Raw genomic sequence first — 23,883 nt, 5'->3', positions numbered from 1 at the left:
CCTTGTCTTAATAAAATATTTAAATTGTTTGTGGTCCCCAGATGAGAAGAAGCTAGAGGCAGTTGGTGAACGGGGAGTTTCTTGTTGGGACCAGAACTTCTGAGAAAGAGGATCACAAACTCCAGTAGAGATAGAAATTATTCGCACTAGTCACAGAATCAAAAGGAGTTATCTTGAAGTTAAGATAATTGGCTTATATTTCAGTTATGAGCTTCCCAAAGCCTGCCAGATTGCCATGGAGATGGTATTTGAAGGTAAGAGGTCTTTTTTTAAAAAAAAATGTTATCCAGTTGTAAAGTAAAAGGATTTGTTAGCTCAATTGGCTCTTTTTTGGATGCCAATAGCATGGGTTCAATTCCTCCATCAGCAGAAGTTCCCATGAAGGACACTCCTCAACCTTTCCCCTCAAAGTTATGATGACCCTCAGGTTAAACACATCAGTTGTCTCTCCCTCTAAAAAGGGAGAGCAGACCTGTGGCCTGGTAAGGTCACTTTACTTTTACCTTTTATCCAGGCGTCCTCAGAAGGAAGTTGCTGATCTATGCAGATTGCTATTCACTTGGAATTGATGATTGGGGAAAATAAAATTAGAAGATTTGCCTAATTTGGAGCAAAAGTAAGAAATTTCCAGTAAAAGGCAGTTTGCCTTGTTGAAGCAGAAAAAAGGAGTCGACAAGTGTGATGCTGGAAAAGTACAGCAGGTCCAGTCGACATTTTGGGTATAAGTCCTTCATCAGGAATGTAGAGGAGAAAAGGGGCTGAGAGATAAATAGGAGGGTGGGTAGGGCTGGGGGGAAGGTCACTAGGAAGGTGATAGGTGGATGCAGGAGGAGGGGTGATGGTGATAGGTTGGAGCAGAGGGTGGAACAGATAGATGGGAAGCGAGATGGACAGGAAGGACAGCTCAAGCGGGCAGTGCTGAGTTGGAGGGTTGGATCTGGGATGACATGGAGTGAAGGGAGATGAGGAAACTGTTAAAATTGACATTGATGCCGTGTGGTTGGGGAGTCTCGAGGCGGAAGATGAGGCGTTCTTCCTCCAGCCATTGGGTGGCTAGGATTAGGTGGTGGAGGCAGACCAGAACATGCATGTCCTTGGTGGAGTGGGAGGGGACTTGAAGTGGTTGGCCACAGGGCGGTGGGGTTGTTTGGTGGGTGTGTCCCAGAGATGTTCATTGAAACGTTCCTCGAATTGGCAACCTGTCTCCCCAATGTAGAGACCACACTGAGAGCAACAGACACAGTAGATGAAGGTGTTTCGATGTCAGGAAAATCGCTGTGGAAGGATCCTTTGGGGACTTGGGAGGGAGGGAGGGGAAAGGTGCGGGTGCAGGTTTTACCTTCCCTTCATGCCACAAGAGGTGAAAGCAGAAAACAGCTTGAAGAACTAGCTTAGAAATTGCTTTAAAAGAATTATGGGGGCAGGCTTAGAGGGAACAGATTGTCCAAAGTCAAGGCAAAAAACTGTAGAATCCTTGCAGAGTAAGAAGTCTGGAAGTCTCCAAATGTCTTGACTGTGAAACTAAGGAAAAATCAAAAGTGAATTCCAGATGAAAAAACAATTGCAGATGCTAGGAATCAGAAAGCTCACAGGTTTCAGGTTTCAATGAATTAGGGGTCTCTATCAGTTCCTGATGAGATGCTTAGTTTCAGTTTCATAATTGCAAAATGTCCTCTTCTAATACCCTGGGAAGAGATTTACAGCAGAAAAAAAACAGTGAGGGAAAGGCCAAAAGAAAAAGGCAGATTGTGCAATTGAGCTGAGTGAATCTGGTCATTTATGGAGCTGGCACAAGGTCAAAGTCACCGTGACAGCTACCACTTTCAGAGCACATGAATGGGATATTTGCTTTCATCAATCGTAGCATACAGTGTAAGAGCAAGGAGGTAATGCTGGAGTTGCACAGAGCGTTGGTTAGGTGTGCAGTTCTGATCGTCTCACTACAGGAAGGGTGTGATAGCACTGGAGGGGGTACACTGGAGGTTCACCAGGATGATGCCTGAGATGGAGAATGAGCTATAAGGAGCAACTAGGCAGGCTGGATTATTTTCTTGAGAGCAGAGAAGGCTGAGGGGCTCATGATTGGGGTGCATAAGGTTATGAGTGTGAATAGAGAGCAGCTGTTCCACGTGGTTGAGGGGCCAATCAGGAGGGGGCATAGTTTTAGGGTAAGGGACAGGAGGATCAGAGAAGGTTTGAGGAAAAATAAACCTTTCAGAGGGTGGAGGGAATCTGGATTGCACTGACTGGGAAGATAGTGGAGGCCGAAGACCTTGCAACCTTTAAAAAATATTTGGATGAGCACTTGAAATATCATAACATTCAAGGATATGAGACAAATGTAGGAAATTGGGATTAATGGGCCACACTGTGCCACCGTGTGGGCGGCACGGTGGCACAGTGGTTAGCATTGCTGCCTCGCAGCGCCAGAGACCCGGGTTCAATTCCCGACTCAGGCGACACACTGTGTGGAGTTTGCACGTTCTCCCCGTGTCTGCGTGGGTTTCCTCCGGGTGCTCCGGTTTCCTCCCACAGTCCAAAGATGTGCAGGGTCAGGTGAATTGGCCATACTAAATTGCCCGTAGTGTTAGATAAGGGGTAAATGTAGGGGTATGGGTGGGTTTCGCTTCGGCGGGTTGGTGTGGACTTGTTGGGCCGAAGGGCCTGTTTCCACACTGTAATCTAATCTAATCTAAAAAAAATCTTAGTAGTAACTTTGTCAGGGCAGACTTGATGGACCAAAGGGCTTTTACTGCGTGGCATGACTCTATGACTTGTTGTTTAAAAAAAAAACAGAATTTGCTGCAAGATCCCAGCAGTTCAGGCATGGCCATCTCATTGGCAAGCATCAGACATAAATGAATCAGTAAAGCTGCAAAGACTTGTTACCAAATAATGTTCAGTTACTCTAAATGGTATTTCCTCTTTTAAAGACTTGGAAGCGGGTAGATATCCTAGCTATGGACAGAAATCCACGTTAACGTTTCAGGTCTAGTGACCCTTCTTCAGGATTGTGATTTTCAGACAGCTGTGGCATCCAGGCTTGGTCCCTTAAAAACTGAAATAGCTTTCTAGATTTTGAAAGATAGGGGAAAGTAACAGTGGACTCATTGCATACTAATAATTAAGTTAGTGTTAAGTTTGTTATACCTGCTTTTTTAAAATTTAAATTGTAAAGCTATTGTATAAAACTATGAAAAGTTATAGTATGATTCTTACAGTTAATGACAAATTTATTTCAAACATAACGAGTCCCTAACAGGATCTGAACAACATGTACAATATTCCTAAAGAGGAGAAGATGGACATTTTAAGTTAATTTCTAAGGGTGGAGACTGATAGCCATTCACCTGACACGTAAGTGATTGCCATTAATATACTTTCAGAATTAGGCCAGAGTGAAATGCGAGTAATATTTTTAATCAGGATATTTACCCACATCAAAGTCTTTAAAAGAGGAAATACCATTTACAGTAACTCGACATTATTTGGTAACAAGTCTCTGTGGCTTTACAGATTCATTTGTGTCTGATGCTTGCCAATGAGATGGCCATGTATCAAATCAAATGACCTTTCACACATTACAATGGCTAGCTTGCTACTAAATTGTAACAGTACAAAAACACACTTCACAGGCAATTTGAAGTTTATTCAGGAAATGGAACACCAAGTTCTGGTTATGTACTGGGTCTACAATGTTATGAAACAGCTTTGTTCCATCAAAAGGCACACAGGTTTAGACTAGGACCAGATAAATTTATGATGTCTAAAGACTCTTTTGCATTAAGATTAGATTCAATTCTCTACAGTGTGGAAACCGGCCCTTCGGCCCAACAAGTCCACACCGACCCTCCAAAGAGTAACCCACCCGGACCCAGTTCCCTCTGACTAATGCACCTAACACTATGGGCAATTTAACATGGCTAATTCACCTAACCTGCACATCTTTGGACTGTGGGAGGAAACCGGAGCACCCGGAGAAAACCCACACAGACTCGGGGAGAACGTGCAAACTCCACACAGACAGTCGCTCAAGGCTGGAATCGAACCTGGGACCCTGATGCTGTGAGGCAGCAGTGCTAACCACTGTGCCACCATGCCACCAAAGTGTGCTTTACTTATGGAATGGTCTTTCAGATAAAGCATAGTGGAGACAAAAAGCCCGGAAGCTTGGTGGACGAAACATTAAAATCTCTCGAGGTGGATGAAGTTACATGGGCTAATTGGCCTTCTGTATCTATAATTATAATCAGCAAAAACATACCCACACTGAAATTACTATTCCAGTTCCAAAGTACAAGAATATAAGTGATAAGCTGGACAGCAATGTTTGAAACAAATATAAAATTCAGGAGACTATTTTAAATGAAGAACTTTAGACACTGTTTAACTTTTGTGTCAGACTAACCATATCTGTTCGGCTGACAAGCTTCGCAAAATTTCCAGGTGAACCAGAGGTTTGTTTCCGATCCTAAAATAAAAGTCTGAAACTGCTTTACTGGAAAACATGTGTGTTTGGAGTAGGATGCAGTCTATTAGTGGCAGAATGTGCAGAGGAAAATCAGAGACAAAACCAAACACTAACATTTTCTAACACAACAAACTCTCCAGTTCTCTGTTGGGAAGAACTGTGCTAATCCTAGTGGTGACTAGAGAGTGCTGACAGTTATGGCTTTGTGAAACCAGCAAGCATTGCATTTAATCAAAGGCCCAATTTCTATCCACCTTGTCTTCCCCCACCCTCTACTTTCCAGTTTTAAGTGCACTCACTGTTCTCCCAGCATCTCGATGGATATCATTTAAACTGCTGGTGCTTCCATTCTCTTGCATTTCAAGCTGATTACCATCCCAGTGCATAGTGGCACGGGGAATCTTCGGCATCTCGGATTTGGGCCACATGACATAGTCGTGAGAGCCTGATGCGGAACTGCAAGAACCACTTTTGGACCTACAAATAAAAGTCAATGTCACTTTAACTGCACTTCCAATCTCAGCATTTGATAACATAAATTGTGTAACTCTATGATGGGATTACATTTTGCAATTAGATGTGTGCAGATCTCACAGTATTCAAATCCTACTTTAAGCCCATGCATCTATCCACTGATGTGAAATGTGTGTGTGCCCAAGTAGAATTAAGGCTGCAGAGATAATATAAATGGCCGCACAGTGTTTATTTTCCCCTTTACAGTGGAGTTGGTTAATGAGAGATTGAGGATGTTACTTCAAAATGACATTTAAGTTGATTTGATTAGTCAAGGAGTATTTCTACTGAGGTTTGACTGACCAAAACATCACCCTTCCTTTAGTGCAATGAAGAAAGAAACAGTATTTCAATAATGATTTTTTTTAAAAATCACTACTCTTTAATAACAGACAATGATGTGCATCAAACTGACTAAGAGCAGTAAAAGAAAACTAGCTGTGAAGACTTATTCCTTAAGAATACTTCAACTTGGTTGAAAAATTATTAAAGCAACAAGTACAGAAACTTCAATCATTCCATGTCATTAAGCTACCAATTTGTAAAACAAGGAGTCAGTCTGCTCTACCATTCACGGATGAACCTGGATTTCAACTCCACTTTTCCACCTGATCTGCATATCCCTAAATTGCTGTATAAGTCCAAAAATAAAGTACTTTAACTGTGGGTAAGGTTAAGAGATACACACGTTGCTGACAATAGAGGGGGTTTGGACACAATGGGAAAACAACAATGGACACTCTACGCAAAGCAGGTTCACACTCAAGGGTATGTGAAGGACAAATGAAAGTTTTAATTTTCTAACCTAGAAGCCAGGGAAATTAATTATTGGTTAACATTTGTTAACATACTGTTGCTGCTGAAGGAGCCTTGGAGATTGAGCCACTGAAACACTGCACTACTTCTCCAGCATTTATTCCTATCAAGGCATTTTGGCTGAAGTGTAGGCTGTCAAATATAAAATTAGGCATAAGTGTACGATATTCAACCCAGTCAGAGACAATAGCATTCACTGTAACTGCTGTGCACTACGAAAGGAGTATAGGTACTGTTCTGCGCAATGTTCTTTAATTTATTATGATCCTAGATAGGACACCCTAAACTGTTAAGCTCCCAGGGAGAAGGATGAACTTCTTTATTCATCCACAAACTATCCTCACCTTTCAACCTGATGGTCGTGACAGATCAATTTTAAAATGGAACCCTTCCCTTGCGGATGCCTAACATTGGTAGCATTGATATTGGTAGTTGAACAGTTGATTTCAAGATTTTCAGCTTTGTAGATTGGTTGAGATTCTGTTATCCTCATTCCTTTTGACAGTGACTGAATTCCAGCATTCAGCACAAGGGAGAGTCCTTTTGTTGTCCTGTTTCCTTTAGTCTGGCTTGCTAGCTTGTCGGTTTTGGCACTCAGAATACGAAGTCCCTCTACTTGCAACACAGGGATGACGAGGGGATGGGTCATCAACGGTGACCTTCACAGCACATTAACACTAGGGGACCCAGGCCAGTGCATAAAGGGTAACTTAACCCATTGGCATGTGAAAATATTCAGTCCCATTAGCACACTGTAGCAAATATAAACCTGACCTTTAACTGACGCCCTTCTGTGTTCTTCAACGAGAAAATTAAAAATCATCTCTGCAGTTTGGAACATAATCCAGAGGAGGTGGCTTGCTGTTGAGCAGGGGTTCCTCAGTCTCTTGTTATTTTTGTAGTCACAGAAAATCACAGTACAGTCAGTTCTGAGTTGGCCCTTCCCCTCTGAATGGTTGTTGTTTGAAGTTCTTTTTGCCTCTTTAGATGTGTCATTTCATGTATCTCTCTCTCTCTCTCTCTCCATATGCACAGATAGCAACTCAATTTATATCTACAGTCATAGTTGGCTGTACCTTTTAGATTTTGGAAGTACACATTAAAAATATCCATAGTACTTTTGGGTTTTGGCTCATTACCACAACAGCATCCAAAAGGCTTTAGGGGGGAATTTCACAGGTGAAAGGGAGGATATTTGACGGCTCGTCAGCTTGATGTTCATTCAAAACTAGCTGTGAAGGTTTATTCTTCAGCATCTAACAATTCATTTGATAGACCATTAGGGCAACAAGTAGAGATACATTCTAAAGAAATATTTCCACCAGCATCATGAAGCTACCAATTTGGATGATTGGTCAATTGTGCTGTTTTCATCGTTGGGAATAAAGACCATCATTTTCCCTGAACCCAACCCTTTATTAAACAGCACAGGACAGAAATAACTCTGCTTTTCATGTCACATCCTTACCTGAGACAGGTTACAATTAGGGCCAACAACAAGAGGAAGAGGATACCACCCAGTACACAGGAGATCACCACAACTGCCAGTAAATATGCTGGAGAAACAGAAACCACGCATTAATATTCAATGCAACATCTTACAGTTTTGACACATTGGGCATGTATCCCATTTTCAAGGATATCTAGAAAGAATCAGAATTTAACCTGATCAGGAACACATTAAGCCAAACATATAAATTCACAAAAAAGGTGAATTATTCCATTTTCAAACCATGTAATTACGGAATTAGAATTTACAGGATGACTATTTATAATGAAGTATTTGTTACAAAAATTTGGCTGTCTTCTCTCTCCCTGAACAGATTTGTTCATGCTTGCAGCTATACTGATTTTGAGATTTCCTGAGGTGAAGCACAATAATGCTGGTCATGTATATATTTTCATATAAATATATCCACTTTATCACTACTATAGAATGACTGGTCAGATTAGGCAGCATCTGCTAACCCTCCTCAACGTGGATTCCTAGGTTTTTAGGCTGCAGTCTCTTAATCCTCAGGGCTTATGTCCCTGCAGTGATTTTATTCCAACTTTACCAATACCCTTTTTACATAGTTAAAACCCAAGTAGTAAGTAACAGCTATTTTCTTCTGGATAACCAGAACAGTCCTTAGACATTAAGACAGAGTCCCTGGACATGCTTCAGTAGTTGCACTGGACACAGAGGCTGCATGCGTGACAGACAGGGAGAGTGAGTGCTACAGAGAGCAAGAGCACAACAGAGAGAGATAGCACATGTGACAAAGACAGAGGGGGCATACGACAATGTCTTTCCCTGTTGTAGTCTGGAGATAAACAATCTGAAATTTGTTATCCATGCTGATAATTCCTGACTGCTCGAACTAATCAGCAGTTTGTCTCTTCGTAAAGCTTGCTCAGGATACACCCACTGCAAATATGTGAACACAACTCTCAATGTTTTTAAGAATGCAGCAATTCCTTCCACAGTTCTTGGTTTAAGGCAGTATAGTTTCCTCATTTTGTTCCACAATCCAAAATAGAAAAAGAAACTTTGAAGTAGTTGTGACAATTTGCCGTATTAATTCAATTAAAGCAACTTTTCACATCTGCACACGATCAGTTAAATACCAAGATCAGGAAGTTGCTGTTTAAGTTGTGCAGAAGTTTCACTGAGCGACTTTCCATTTGCAGACACATACGATGGTGTGCACACTGCTCACAATTTGGTCTCCTCTACAGTGGGTACTCATTTCTCACCAACTGCAAAGTCCGGGTGGTTAACATGATCTCAAAATACTCTACAGTTTAGAAACAAAATACTCCCTGGATTCCTGCTGCAAGAGTTTATTTCTATACCATTATGCAACTCAAACACAATAGATTAAACTCTGATAAGAATTTCAATTTCACCACAAGTCTGATAAATTGTTATCAACAGGCCATTCCAAAATAATCCTGCTTTTGTTTTGCTAATCAAATAGGCACAGCCCACTCATATTAACAGAATTGGGTTTCACTACTTAAGTCTGAATTTATTACCCGTTCCCAATTACCCTCAAAAAGTGAGCAGCGTTCTTGAACCACTGCAGTCCATAGAGTGTATGGACACTCAATGCTGTTAGTGAAGGGGTTCTAGGATTTGTACCCAGCACCAGTGAAAGGACAGCAATTTAGCACAAAGTAGTCAAGTGTGGCTTGGAGGAAAACTTGTAGGCAATGACGCTCCCCATATTGTCCTCTAGGTGGCAGAGGTTGTGGGTTTGGATGGTGCTGTCCCTGCAGCTTTGGTGGATTGCCTCAGAGATTTTGTATATGGTACATGCTGCTACCACTGTATCTGAGTGATGGAGGGAGTGAAGGTAATCGATGGGATGCCAATCGAACAAGTTTACTGGGCAGTGTTGAGCTTCCCAAGTGTTGTTGGAACTGTGCCCATCCAGGCAAGTAGAGTGTCGCACTCCTAGGCTTGAGCCTTGTAATGGACAGGATTGTGGGAGTCAGGAGGTGAGGTTAGTTGGTCCTGAATTTCCAGCCTCTGACCTCCAGTTATAATCAGGGCATTTAGATGACTGGTCCATGAGGGAGGACCCAAGTCAAGATCTCCAAGAAATATCTACAGGGTCTCAACAAAATCCAGGCCAGTGCTTCTGCTGGACTGAAACTTGATTTGGCTTCTCAGGATGTGGTCATAAATCAAAAGGTGCATTACGTTTCTCAAACTGGCAAGTTTCCTTCAAATAGGGCACAGCTCAGTAACTAGTTTCAGCTTGTTTGTCTTTGACCTGCACATTCAATAATGGTGCTTACAAACAATATACAATTTTTAACAGTGGGCAAATTGAGATATAGCATTTCAAAAAACACTACTGCCCTGCTGACCAATAGTAGGAAAGGTACTTGGAGAGATCTATATGCATAGATAATTTCTTTTAATAATAGGACACCTTCAGTGGTTAGTCTTCAGCAACACTGCTGCCCTCTGCAGGAGACAGGCACTGCCAACCTTTTGGAATGCTCATGGTAGTGGGGAAAGGTAAAAAGAGGAGGAACAGAAGGAAGTGGAGTCTAATCCTCATGGTGGGACCAAGGGAATGGGAAATGCTATCCAGAGTTAGGCAGGCTGCTGACTTGAAGCATACCTGGCACATCATTAGTAAGCTAAATTTCAGGATTACAGGCACTGTGGTGATTATATTTGCAAAAGGTTGGTCATAGGAATGCCAGCATTAACAACTGTTTTCTGTCAAGCTGTGCATTTGTTTTGCTCAATTTGACTGTATGTAGAGAGTGTCGGTGGCCAAGGGCTAAAATCAAAAAAATTGTTTAACTTGAGGGCTCAAACAGCTCTCAGACTTAACCACATTATCCTTCAGTAGTGAAAAAAAAAGCACTGGCACCTGTTGGTTTTACTTAAAATAGCTACAGTGTTACATGAAACCAGAAAGTGACGACTGCTGAAGCCACAGAGCATGCTTTCTGTCACCATGCCAGTCCACTTTTCAGGTCGTTGTGCATCAAAGGCTACACTCAGATTTCACGCTGTACAGGCCAGCAGTGAGAGGCCTAGTCAGAGCGTGCAACCCACTGCAACAAATCTCACTTCATCAATATGATCTTGGATCATTTCACCAAACATCTATCTTCGACCAATCACTTTCATTATTTGACTACAAAAAAAAGTCTGAACCTCAGAATAATTTATAAAAACAATTGTTGGCGGAAGTTTAAATGATAGGTACTTACATTTATCACAGTTAAATCCTCCATAACCAAATGGACACCTAGAAATAACAAAGATGTCATTTTCTCAGGACTATATTGTCGAGCAGATGTTGAAAATCAGACCCAGCCCTTCCAGTAAAGTAAATTAGCTTAACGGGCTTATTTCACACAGACTGACTAAAAAGGATATTGTTGATTATTTCTACTGGGAGGAGAAAGTGAGGACTGCAGATGCTGTGCTTTTCCAGCTATTTCTACTGGGAACCTATTGTGGAATCAGTACACTGAATTTTCGTAGTTAGTAACCACACAGCCAGGGATGTTTAATGAGAATCACATGTGCTAACTAACACCAACTATGCAGCAGCACTTAAATTACAATGATAAGGATTCAAATTATCAACAACAATGCATAGCATAATAAATTCAAAATGAGGTATTTCTGGATTTCCAGTCAAAGTTGATGGACTAAAGTTTTCCCATTTCAAATTTGTAAAGGTCATTAGAAATTAATTATTTTTGGACAGCAGGTCTCTGTATTAATCAAACTGCATGGCTGAAATAGCTATTAGTTTGCCTCTCCTTTCTATGTTTTTTGGAGTCTAGATTCACAACTGAGCTTTGCTGCACCTGGAGTCGGATTCCAATCAAACTAATTACTTTGATCCTTTTTGAATATACAGCTCTGGATCTTTACCCACGTACAAGACACAGACCATCTGGAGCAATGCATGAGCTGTCTTTGAGTTTGACAGCATCAGTCCTTTACTAAAGGCTGCAGCTTCCTGCTGGTACACAGAGGCAATTTTACACAATGCTTAGACATGGCTAAGAGCTACATTCCCTTTCAGGATCGAAAACCTGGCGATGTTAAAGATTCAAATTATCGATACCAATACCCCATCTATTGTCAATCAGATAATAATCTTATTTTTGCTACCAAAGCAGATAACATCACATTTATCCACATTATACTTAATCTGCAATGCAATTGCCCACTTACTCAACTTCTCCAACTCACATATAAGGACCTCTGTGTTACCCTCCCAGCTCACATTCCCAACCAGTTTTGTGTTGGCTGCAAATTTGGAGGTATCAGATTTAATTCCCTCATCTAAATCATTCATATCAACAATCAGTAAAGATTGTTTGATTTAATCAAGAAAACATGGGAAGCTGATGTTGTACACACTTGCTCTTTGGGTACACAGTTTAAAAACAGTGCAGTACACAAACAGAGACTGGCTGCCGACTCAAGAGTAGAAAAGCAGTCAAATAGTACACAGAAGGTGCTGAACAAAACTGAGTTACAAACAAGTAAAAACGCCTTTCCATCACAGATATTTCAAGTCCACAAAACTGTTCAGAACTAGGATCAATTGGATTACCTCAGCCTCATGGCTGTTGTGATTTAGGAGCATCAATGGTGTACTTAAGGGAGAGTATGACTGAGGCAAGTGTATAGTATTTCTTGAAATCGTAACAGGAATTGAAAGGGAAATAAAGTAACAGACACAAATAAAGGTGTCTGCTGCAGCAGTTTATATTTAATCAACTTACTTCACACACTTTCTATTTTCAAGCTTAAATCCACTTAGACAGGCTGTATAGAAAAGAAAAGTAAATAAGTTGATTATGTTTCATTAATACTTATACATTTCAACTGGTGCTATGTTTCCATTAGCACAATTGCAGTACTACATCTGTTTAAAAACAGTACTATGGAGAGGATTTTGGGTGTAAGGATGGAGAAGGACCCGATCTCTCTTCTTCTTGCCCTGCCCAGTGTGTTCCTTGTAGATGCGCATAAGAAAAAGCTTTTCAATATCCTCACTTTCTGTGCAAGAAATAATATCTTGCTAGGTTGGATATCTGAAAATCCCCGGGCCTGTCGGGTTGGTGGAAGATTGTTATGGAGCATATCCCCTTGGATTTTCTCACAAGTATGGTACACCACAGAACTGAGAATTTCTATAAGACATGGCAGTCCTTTTTGGACTACCTGGACACAGATTTATCTGCCACACTAATAAGGGTTTTAAATTGTTAAATTGTTACGGCTCATAACGCTTGTGTTTTACGAGTCCAATACCCAGGGAGGAGGAACTGTGAACTTATGAGTGTCTTGTTTGGCTGAGTTGAGTTATTACTATCTATTAGTTTGTTGTTGGTTATTATTTATTTAGTTAAATAGTTTTTTTTATTATATATTTTTCCACATATATTTATACATTTGTACATGAGGGCTGGTTGGGTTTTTTTACTTTGTGTTTTCTCTTTCTATTGTTTTGAACTGTATTGTTTTGTATTTATTGTAATATTTTTAAAAATCTACTTTTTCAATAAAAATATATTTTAAATAAACAGTGCAACCCATATACTCCTTTGTAAACCTGGTTCTAGACTTCCTCGGTCATCAGGCATATCCTCCTGCATTCATCCTGTCTAGTCCTGTTAGAATTTTATAGATTTCTGTGAGATACCCCTCTCATTCTCCGAAACTCCAGAGAATATAGTCATAACTGATCCAATTTCTCTCTTTATAAGTCATCCTATCATACCAGACTGCTTCCTGAAAAACTTCTGGTGCACCCCTTCCATAGTTAGAAGATCCTTCCCCAGATAAGGAGATCAAAACTGCAGCCAACATTCCAGGTGCAGTCTCACCAAGGCTCTGTACAGTTGCAGCAAGACATGGCTGCTCCTGTACTCCAGTCCTCTTGCTATGAAGCCCAACATACCTTTTTCCTTCTTCACCATTGGCTGCAATGTTTACTTTCAGCGACTGGTTTATGAGAACACCCAGATCTCATTGCACCCTGCCTCCCACTTTTTTCTCAATTGATCGTCATTTGCGGGAATTGTAGGGTTACAGGGATAGGTTAGGGGTGGGGTGGGTCTGGGTGGCCTGCTACCACATTGCAGGGATTCTATTACTTGTTTTCTCCTACTCTTTGGTTCCTGTCTGCCGACCAGTTCTCTATGTCCTTACACCATCCCCAATGCCACACGCTTCAGTTTTATATGCTAATCTCTTAAATGAGACCTTATCAAAAGTCTTCTGAAAGTCCATGTAAACCAGATCCACTGGTTCCCTTTTATCAACACTACTAGCTGCACTGATTTGTCAGGGAGAAAGTGAGGACTGCAGATGCTGGAGATCAGAGCTGACACATTTTCAACACTGATTTGTCAACCATGGTTTCCTTTTTGTAAATCCATGCTGACTCTGCCAGATCCCATCACTGTTTTAAACTGCTCTGCTCTTAATTCCTTTGTAATGGTGTTTACAGCATTTTCCCACCATTGATGTCAGGAAAACTGGTCTCTAATTCCCTGTTATATTGTGGCTTCCTTTTTTGAAAAAATACTGGGGTTACATGAGCTACCTCCCAATCCATAGAAACTGTTCCAGAGTCTATAGAATCATGAAGGGTTACCACTAAAGCATCCAGTATTTCTTGGGCCATTTTATCTTCTCTGGGCTGTAGATTAATTAGCAGGTTAGTGAGATTTGGACTCTTTGATTATGTGAAAGATACATTTAGCATTCAGCTACAATACATATTTGCTATTCTAATGTACAGATATCTAAAGCTTTTTGGAAATAAAGAGTTCAGTGGTAGCTTTAATGGAGAAGTATGCAGATGCATCATATTATCTAGTGATGAGGGTTGGTTTCAGAATGACACTGGCAGGGACAGTGGTTCATTGTGGTTCAACATTAACTAACAGATTGCCAGACATGTGCAAAAGTAAAGAGCAACAAATCTGGTAAGTTTGAAGCAAAATCCTGCAGCAGAGTATAATTCTACTCTTTGAAATTCATGGTGTATGACAATCAAATCACTGGATTCACACAACATGGAAATTAAGGAAATTTTTACAAGTTACTTTGCCCTTCAGATCTTAATCCATTTCAAGAGCCCATAGGGATGGATTATTTTGCAAGACCAACAAATGCGCAAGGCCTTACTTTGGTGGCTCCTCTCCAGTGATGGATAGAATTTGGAACTTATGATCGTATTTTCACCAGTAACTTTAAAAACATGTCACATGACCTCACCAACAGAATAACCAGTAAGAACAACCAACTCTGAAATGACAGATCTGGCCTCAAAAGTCAACAAAATACATTATACGGAAAGTGTTATAAACAATTACGAAGGTGACCAGTACAATTCTTCTTTAACGCAATGGTTGTGTTCTTGTGCAATCCTGCGTTTTAGAAAAATTGTGCTGTAGAAACAGTGCTTAAATTGTTGGCAATGCAACAGTGTTACAGCCAACGCATTTCTAAATGTTCGTGCGATAAAACCAGTTTCCCCAATTTGTCAATTACATTACAGCAAATTTGCATTAACGAAACACGCATTATAACAGAACGACCTATACAGTTCAAATTTTGGCTGCCCTCATCACATGTCATGGCATTTCCACAACCCTTTCTGTTGCACCCTTCAGTAACAGAACCCACGGAAATCTTTATACCCATCCAATTCTGCCTCTTTACATATCAGCGATTTTAAATCACTGCACATTTACCGACTCTGCTCTCATCTGCCCATACCCCATACATCAGATCTGCCCTAAACCTCTTGGCATTTTTCTGCTTTGTAAAGTGAGCCAATCTCTTCAAACATGCATTTAGCATTTCATTCCAATGTGTGGTCATATGCTGCTGTGTCAAATGATGTTTGCTGTTGCTCTTTTGTCTGGGGTATTTTACAATGTTAAATGCATTATACAAATGCACGTCATTGCTGTATATGTATTGAAAAGCACATTCACTGGAGAATTGTCACCCACCTTTGCAGCTTGAATCAGAAGCAGCAAACTTGAAGTAGCCGGACAGACAGTTGCAGGTAACAATCCCATTGCTTTCATTACATTGTGAGGTGCTGTTATCGCAAGGGTTCAGGCTGCATACGGTTTGGCCTTTTTACAAAAAAAAAAGTGGGGGTTTGGGGAAAAGAAAAGCAAAACATGAAAATGAAACTTCAGTTACAAGAAATTTGCTCCAGTTGTTTTCAATATTATTTGGAATTTGGCAAAATCTGCTTTTGCTGCAGCTCTACTCCATCCTTTGCTTCAAATATTCCCTCCAGCAAAGCAAACACCTCAAGAGGACCTGCCCCTCAACCGCTGTAATATTAGTTCAACAGATTCCAGTTGAATATATATCACGCAAGATTTATTTCCAAATCGATAGGTAAATGCATGGACAATGTGATTATGCATCATATCAACAAAGGTAAACATTTCTCTATAGCTAAAACAGAAGTTAATTTTAAGAAAGAAACCCTTCCATCTCTAACCCAGTATGATGGCTAATCAAGCTGCCAACAGGCATTCCTCTTAGCTTTGGCAGTCCAGCCACAGAATTGAAGTGGAAAACATTAGCTTGAAAGTTGTAACAATTGTTTCGAAGGCAATAACGCTGCAGTGGTTTTGTGCAGAGGCTACACTGCAGCAGGCACTAGATATTTAGTGGTAATGGACGACCTTTGAAAATTACTTTATGAAGAGCTGAGATCATTCAATACTGCCCCCCTGCCTTGTATTTTAACCTTGGAAAACAATACAACTGCTTACACAGCATCAAGCAGATGTAAAACATGTGTTACAAATAACTTCAAAATAGAAAGGTCTTAAATATTAAAGAAAGCACTGCAGATGCTGGAGATTTAAAACAAACAGAAACAGTTTGTTGGAGAAACTCAGCAGGTCTGGCAACATCTGTGCAGAGAAAGCAGAGTTAACGTTCTTAAATATGTCCCTGTCTTCCTTACAAATGTCCACCCCAAAATATTGTAGATGTTGATTTTCGAAAAAGTTCCATATTTTTTAAAAAAACTTCAGTTCATTGCTTAAAAATGGACCCACTATGTCAAATAGTTGGTAAAGTTCATTTCCAGTCCACAATCTAATGAAAAAGCTGACATAAAGCTATGGACCATCTCACTCTCTGTGTGAGTAACTGTTGTAAATTGCTTCCCATTATTAAACCTCTGCACTATGGTGGCAAGTGAAGTCACTAGAGTGCAGTGATCATTAAATACATGATTGAGGGCCAAACTTTGCTCAAAAGCTGTTGACAGCAAGTACATGCTGAGTCTTAAAATAACAAACCTTACCAAATGTGGCTATGTGGGATTGTGGAGACAGTATTTTCAGAATTTGCTGCAACTTTCACAATCTTTTGTAGACTCCAAGGAAGCACATGTAATTAAATGTTTCTAAATCATTCTAACCTTCTGAAGTTAAGTATTATGAATAACGGCAAGAGGGAGGTAATCACCATCAAAATGATGGCTTTGGAACCACCGATAGAGTCACCCTTGAGAAAATAAAATACTGGACTGCTTATGACCTGTATTTCTGCTCTCTTACTCTGTAATTTGATACCTCCAACCAATAGTCTGAGAGGTCTTATCCCTCTTTGTGCACCTGTGCAATCTGTCTATCTTTGCTTCCAGCACTCTCGCTCAGGAGCCTGTTTCTGTAGATCACAGCCAATTTGTCACTCTCTTTGTCTCACTCCATTGTGCTGGGCAGTTGTCTTTCAGCCTCCATTGAAATCCAAACACAATGGATTGTAACACATTCCAAACCTCACTACAGATTGCATTCTTTCCTAGATATTTTATTTTTTTATCTCGGATTTAAATGCTGACCACTCCAAAATGCACAAAAGGAATCCTGTTTCAATGAATGCCACAAAGTTATGGTTAGCAAACTGCAATCTGTTACATTAATTCCCCTCTCAAACAATTTGTGTTTCGAGGCACCAGAAGTTTTATTCTGCAGATTCGTGAGTTTGCATCTCTGCTGGTAGTTTGTTGCCTGAAATGATTCTGCGTTACCTATAAGTGACTGCTGTCAGGTTCTGTGGTTTTTGCCAACCCTTACTTACACTAGTGCACATAATACTATTCTCTGAGAGTGCATCTCTCATTAGTCATTGAGTCATACAGCATGGAAAGTGACCCTTCGGTCCAACTCGTCCACGCCGACCAGATATCCTAAACTGATTTAGTCCCATCTTCCAGAATTTGACCCATATCTCTCCAAACCCTTCCTAGTCATATACCCAGTCAGATGCCTTTTAAATGTTGCAATTGTACTTGGCTCCATCACTTCCTCAGACTGCCCACTTTGAAGAAGTTCTCTGCCTCCCTCAGATGCTCCCCCGAAACCCACCTCCAGTCCTGAAGAAGGGTTACACCCGAAACGTCAACTTCTCCACGTTCTGGTGCTGCCTGGCTTGCTGTTTTCTTCCAGCTTCCTGCATGTTTACTTTGGATTCCAGCATCTTCAGCGTTTTTGTCTCCTGCTCATTCCATATACATGAAAATGTTGCCCCTTAGGTCCCTTTTAAAACTTTTCTCTCTCACCTTAACCATATGCCTTCTTGTTTTGGACTCCTCTACCCTGGGCAAAGGACTTTTGTTATTCACCTTATCCATGCCCCTCATGATTTTATAAAAAACTCTATATAAGGTCACCCCTCAGCCTCCAATGCCCCAGGAAAAAATAGACCCGGCCTATTCAGCCTCTCTCCCAAAACTCAAACCCTCCAATCCCTGCAACATCCTTGTCAATCTTTTTAACAACATATTTTCTATAGCATGGAGACACAGCATTCTAAAAATGCCCTCACCAATATCCTGGGTCTTGGTACAGTCTATTTCCGAACTGGAGTTCAGTTATGAAGAAGGGTAATTGGACTCAAACTTTTATTCTGCTTTCTCTGCACAGATGTTGATGGACCTGCTGAGTTTCTCCAACAGTTTTGATTTTTGTTTCAGATCTTCAGCATCCACAGTTCTTTGTTTTATTATCATCTCCTTATCACATTAGTTCCTCATTATCTTATACCAAAGACCCAATCTTGTATAATAAAAGAACTATACAGATTCTAGAGATTTGTAATAAAAACAAATTGCTGGTGAAACTCAGCAGGTCTAGCAGTGTGAGTGGGAAGAAAACAGAATTAATGTTTTGAGCCATAGAGTTTTCATGACATTTCAATGAAGAGTCACCGGACTAAAGATATTGATTCTGCTTTCTTCTCCCAGAGGCTGGTACTATTACATTTAAAAGGCATCTGGATGGGCACATGAATATGAAGGAAAGGCAAAAGTGAGGACTGCAGATGTTGGAGATTAGAGTTGAGAGTGTGGTGCTGGAAAAGCACAGCTGGTCAGGCAGCATCCGAGGAGCAGGAAAATTAACGTCTCAGGCAAAAACCCTTCCTCAGGAATGCTCTGAGGAGGAGGGAAATTGACATCTCAGGCAGTCCTGATGAAGGGCTTTTGTCCGTGATGTCGATTTTCCTGCTCCTCTGATTCTGCCTGGCCTGCTGTGCCTTTACAGCACCACACTCTTGACATGGATAGGAAGGGTTTAGGGGGATATGGGCCAAATCATGGCAAATGGGATTAGATTAATTTAGGATATCTGGTCGGCGTGGACGAGTTGGGATACTGAAGGGTCTGTTTCTCTGCTGTTATTCTCTATGACTCTATGCTGCCAGATCTGCTGAGTTTCGCCAGCAATTTCTGCTTTTGACTCATTCTTCTGTTCTTGGGTCAAGCATAATATAAATTCCTAACAGTTGCAATTGGAAAAAACAACACCAAAGAAGTGGTTAAATTGTGAGCACAGAACATTGTTGCACCATGCAGATTTAACTTTACTCTGAACACTCCCCTTTGCCCCAAAATTTAAAAGATCCTGTAATTAGATGTAATTTAAGAATATTGAGCCTGTAAGTTTATAATTTATGTAAACCAGTGTTCCATAAGTAGAAGCTGTTTTGTAAATGGATATCAATGACAACTGGTCCATAGTTATTGCCAGTGTTCCACTCAACAAAATAACATTTTCAAATCAATTGGAACAAAACAAGCGAAGAAGGATAACAGTAATTTGGCTGCCCTCTTGTTTTCCATCTTTCATAATTTTGAGGTTGTCCAAAATGGAGTTAGGATGTAGACAGCAGCTACCATTCCAGAAACTGTTTAGTTTTACAATTCTCACCCTTCTTTTCAAATCCTTTCAAGGCCTTGCCCTCTATAACCTCGGCCTGCTGGACAGGCTTAAGACATCTCTGCACCATTCCAACTCTGGCCTCTTGTGCATTGCCAATTTGAATTGCTCCATCATTAGCAGCTGTGCTTTCAGCTGCCAGAACAGCAAAACTTGAATTCCATGCCCCCCCCAAACATCTCCTTTGAGGCACCCCTTAAAACTTCTCTTCAACCAAGTTTTTGATCATTTGTCCTTATGTCAGCATTCATCCAAAGACTCCTGTGAAGTGACTTGCAACATGTTACTACATTAAAGGTGCAATAGATGAACGAGTCATTGTTGCATTGGCACTTGGCTCTGTAAATATTTCAAAAATCTGCTTCACTGTCACTTACATTGATTTTCTTCGACACTGCAGTTCAGGCAGAAGAAAACAGCTGCAACAAAGCAGTTCCAGTTCCTGATATTCCAAGCTTATAAAAGGGCATGTGATTCTCATGGATTGAATTGGCGAACATAGCCCAGGACAAAAAATAAATTTCAGCTTCTATGCAGCTTCTTAGTCAGAAGAATACAATTTACCTGAGGAAATGCAGTTCTGAGCAAATACCCACAGGGCCATGGTCTGGATGCAGGTTTTCAAACATTGAGAATTATAGCTCACAACTATGTAATAATACAGATGTAGCTGATGGCAGATACTACAAAAACAGCTTTTAAACAGAGGGGAGAGAATAGACAGAATGATGTGTACACTCTCTCCTGACCCCCCACAAGATTTTCAAATGTGATTATGGTGAGAGGAGGCAAGTGAAGAATGAGACCAATCCAACTTGCATTTCAGAATACAAAACCTGTTGTCAAATATAAGATCACATTTATTGCTCACAAACAGGTAACTCTGGTCATGAAAGCAACCCACATACATCAGCCCCTTCTAAATCCTTCATTAGTCAAGGCATAGGATATAAGACCAGGATGTAATGGTGCAACTGTACAAATCAATTGCTAAGGCATAACCTATGTACTATGTGCAACTCTGGTCACCTAATTACAAAAAGGATGTAATGCACCAGATAGGGTTACACAGAGGAGATTTACCCACATCTTGTCAGAACTGGAAAAACGCAGTTATGAAGGAAGATTGGACAGGCCAGGACTGTTCTTCTTAGACCAGAGGAGGCCGAGGGGACAACTGATCGAGATGTACAAATCGTTGAGAGATCTGGGAAGCGCCAAATTACAACAGTAGAGCTCTTTATTTCAAATTACAATTAGAATGATTAGAGGGGAGATGAGGGAAGTAGGAGCCTGGAATTCACTGCTCAATAGGGTAGTAGAAACAGAAATCCAGATGTCCATTTTTAATAAAGTTATATTGCCTTAAATGGCATAAACTATAGGCCTATGGGTCTGCTGCTGAAAAGTGAGATTAGGCTGGGTGGCTGGCATTTTGGCTGCCATGACACAATGGGTTCAGAGGCCTCTTTCTTTGCTGTAAACACAGCAGTCATTGCCTAGACAATGATAGAATGCATTCTGTTGGATTATTGAAATGCAGCTCCATATTAACACAGAACATTCACTTACTAGTATAAGAGTCAGAAGGCGATATTAGCTTACAGGATGCACAATTTTTGATACCATATCTGATATGTGTGGTGACAGAGTTCGCTGTTGCGTTGGAAGAAAATGCAAAAATATTGTCTAAAAAGGCTTTAACACTTCCTTTTCTGAAAAGACAAAGAACAGCAAATAAGAATCAGCATAGATACATACAAAAGACTCTATAGATAATCAACTCATTGCTTAGAGCATTTACTGGGCCACAGATTAAAGTAACAATCTATATCCCTCATTTATAATTACTTTTAGAGATACAAATGCCAATTTTGGCAAATTAAATGTTTAAGTGAGATATTACCAAACATCACGAGGTGCAAGACCACCCAATGTATTTCTATCAAAACCCCTTGCCGTGTGCCCCTTCGTGGTCAGAGGTAGGAGGGTGAACATCATAAAAAGAGAACTCGACCTTCATTTTGCTGGGAAATTATAAAACAAAGTCTTCTAATTTCATTAGAAATTTAAACTATTTCTATGGATCTCAGGTTTTGCTTTGAAGCTAAGAGTTAATTAATATAAATTTATGTTTGGAACATTCCAGGCATGCCACGTTACCATGGAAATATGTTGCCTTTCTGTGGGGTTTATCTGTGTGTTTTGCTCTGAGACAGGCGTTCAATGTTGGAGGAGCCAGAAGATTTGGCCTTTGAGCTGGAAGCAGCGAACTTCATGCATAAACCCAGAGTTCAGAGGCAATGGAAAAGGATTGACCAAGAGTTGTGCAGCAGTTGTAGTACAGAAGTATACAGATAGTAGAAATCAGGCAGATTCATAATTATTTGTAAGTTCACATGTTGGAATAATGACAGAAGTTCAGATTTCAGCTGAAAGATTTGGTGTTGCTCCCAAGAATGTGCACAATTTTTAAGAACCTGACAAATCGCTCAGGACTTTCTCGGAGATTTATATTGGAAAAGGGAAATTTTCAGCCCTGAGTCTTTGTGGCTGTATTTTATTGTGTTTTCAGAAGTAAAGTACAAGTAACCACCTAAATTGATGTTTACTTGATCATTTTACATTAAAGCTTTACTTATATTTTCCAATCTTTGGCATCTTGCATCCTTCAAGTAAGGATATTTCAAATTTATGTTTTTCAGAAAGCAAGAAAGGTCCCTATGGCTTCATCTTGCGAATGAAGTCAATTCTATTTCCAAATTCAACCAGGATTTTCAAAATTTACATTTCAGATTTTCAGGATACACCTACTTGAAGCCCTTCTTAAAGTGCATCCTTTCATCACATGAATGCAAAACCAAGGTTTGCTTTTAAGTCACGATAAGTGTCAGAGATGATGGAAAATACTTCAGAGGTGCAGCCACTGGAATGTAACTGCCCATGAGCCTGGTATGTAGAGTCACACCATATGGAAACAGACCCTTCGGTCCAACCAGTCCATGCCGAACATAATCCCAAACTAAACTAATCCTACCTGCCTGCTCCTGGACCATATCCCTCCGAACTCTTCCTACTTCTGTTCTTTTGAATGTCTTTTAAACATTATAATTGTGGGCGGCACGGTGGCACAGTGGTTAGCACTGCTGCCTCACAGCACCAGAGACCCGGGTTCAATTCCCGCCTCAGGCGACTGACTGTGTGGAGTTTGCATGTTCTCCCCGTGTCTGCGTGGGTTTCCTCTGGGTGCTCCGGTTTCCTCCCACAGTCCAAAGATGTGCAGGTCAGGTGAATTAGCCATGCTAAATTGCCCGTAGTGTTAGGTAAGGGGTAAATGTAGGGGTATGGGTGGGTTGCGCTTCGGCGGTGAGAACTTGTTGGGCCGAAGGGCCTGTTTCCACACTGTAAGCAATCTAATCTAATTGTGCCTTGGGAAGTTCATTCCACACCTGAACCACCTTCTGTGTAAAAAGTCTGCCCCTTGTGTTTTTTTTTAAATCTCTCTCCTCTCACCTTAAAAATGGAGCCCCTAGTCTTGAAATCCCCATCCCAGGAAAAAGACACCCATCATTCACTCTATCTATAGCCCTCATAATTTTATAAACTTCTATACAATCTAATGATTGGTCTTGACAGCAGAAGTTAAGAATTGTATTAAGGAAAAAATACTTGTGTCATTGCATCAACATGTAATGGTATCTTTTGTTTTGGAGGGAATGAGAAGGGCTAGTAAGCAAAAGCAATGGGCTCCAAGACAGAGAGGGGCAATTTCAGAAATGAGTTACACAACATTCTTTAACTCATTCTGTGTTTAGATGCAACAGATCCAAATTCAGTAATTCAAGCTGGACCCAGTTCTTCAGATTGGGAAATAACTTGCTGGCTGCTTGTGCAGAACGTTGATTGGGAGGCTTTTTTCCTCAGTTTAAAAGATGCGAGCATCTCTGATTACTACTAGTATGTATTTATATTGCTTGACAGATTTTATTTATTATTAGTTTTATTTCATAATATTTATTTGGAAGCCAAGTTTCATATTTATATTGTGGTCTCTCAAGTCTCTCCAAGCTCCAGTGCTAACGATTGAAACTTGGATGAATTCCCAGGTCATATCTTCTACCAATAAACACATTCCCCAGTTCTGGTCACTTTTACATTCATTTGCCCTCAAGCAGCACAAGTCCTGAAATTTTGAAACAATGTTGTGGTCCAATGTTCACCTTCAACAACAAAACCTGCAGACAAACCAATGGAACACCCATGGACTCTCCAGTATCAGGGTTCTTAGCAGAGGCAGTAATGCAGAACAAACAGCTCTGCCAACC

At 40.5% G+C, this 23,883-nt stretch overlaps 1 protein-coding gene across 1 annotated transcript in view; it reads right to left on the bottom strand.

Moving 5' to 3' along the window:
• The window catches only part of muc13b (mucin 13b, cell surface associated), a 93,996-nt gene that overhangs the window by 5,644 nt on the left and 64,469 nt on the right, over window positions 1-23,883 (bottom strand). The window contains exons 6-11 of the mRNA XM_043675055.2: window positions 21,131-21,273; window positions 15,314-15,442; window positions 12,065-12,107; window positions 10,526-10,563; window positions 7,269-7,356; window positions 4,771-4,948 (exon numbers count right to left, since the gene is read on the bottom strand). Coding sequence (XP_043530990.2) covers window positions 4,771-4,948; window positions 7,269-7,356; window positions 10,526-10,563; window positions 12,065-12,107; window positions 15,314-15,442; window positions 21,131-21,273 — 619 coding nt within the window. The remainder of the gene's footprint in view (window positions 1-4,770; window positions 4,949-7,268; window positions 7,357-10,525; window positions 10,564-12,064; window positions 12,108-15,313; window positions 15,443-21,130; window positions 21,274-23,883) is intronic.

The sequence above is a fragment of the Chiloscyllium plagiosum genome, unplaced genomic scaffold (genome assembly GCF_037043375.1).
Source record: "Chiloscyllium plagiosum isolate Xiang-an unplaced genomic scaffold, Cpla_swu_hap1 HiC_scaffold_32, whole genome shotgun sequence".
Taxonomy (NCBI): Eukaryota; Metazoa; Chordata; class Chondrichthyes; order Orectolobiformes; family Hemiscylliidae; genus Chiloscyllium; species Chiloscyllium plagiosum.
Note: the sequence above shows the minus strand (reverse complement) of the source record. Positions and strands in the feature narration are given on the sequence as shown.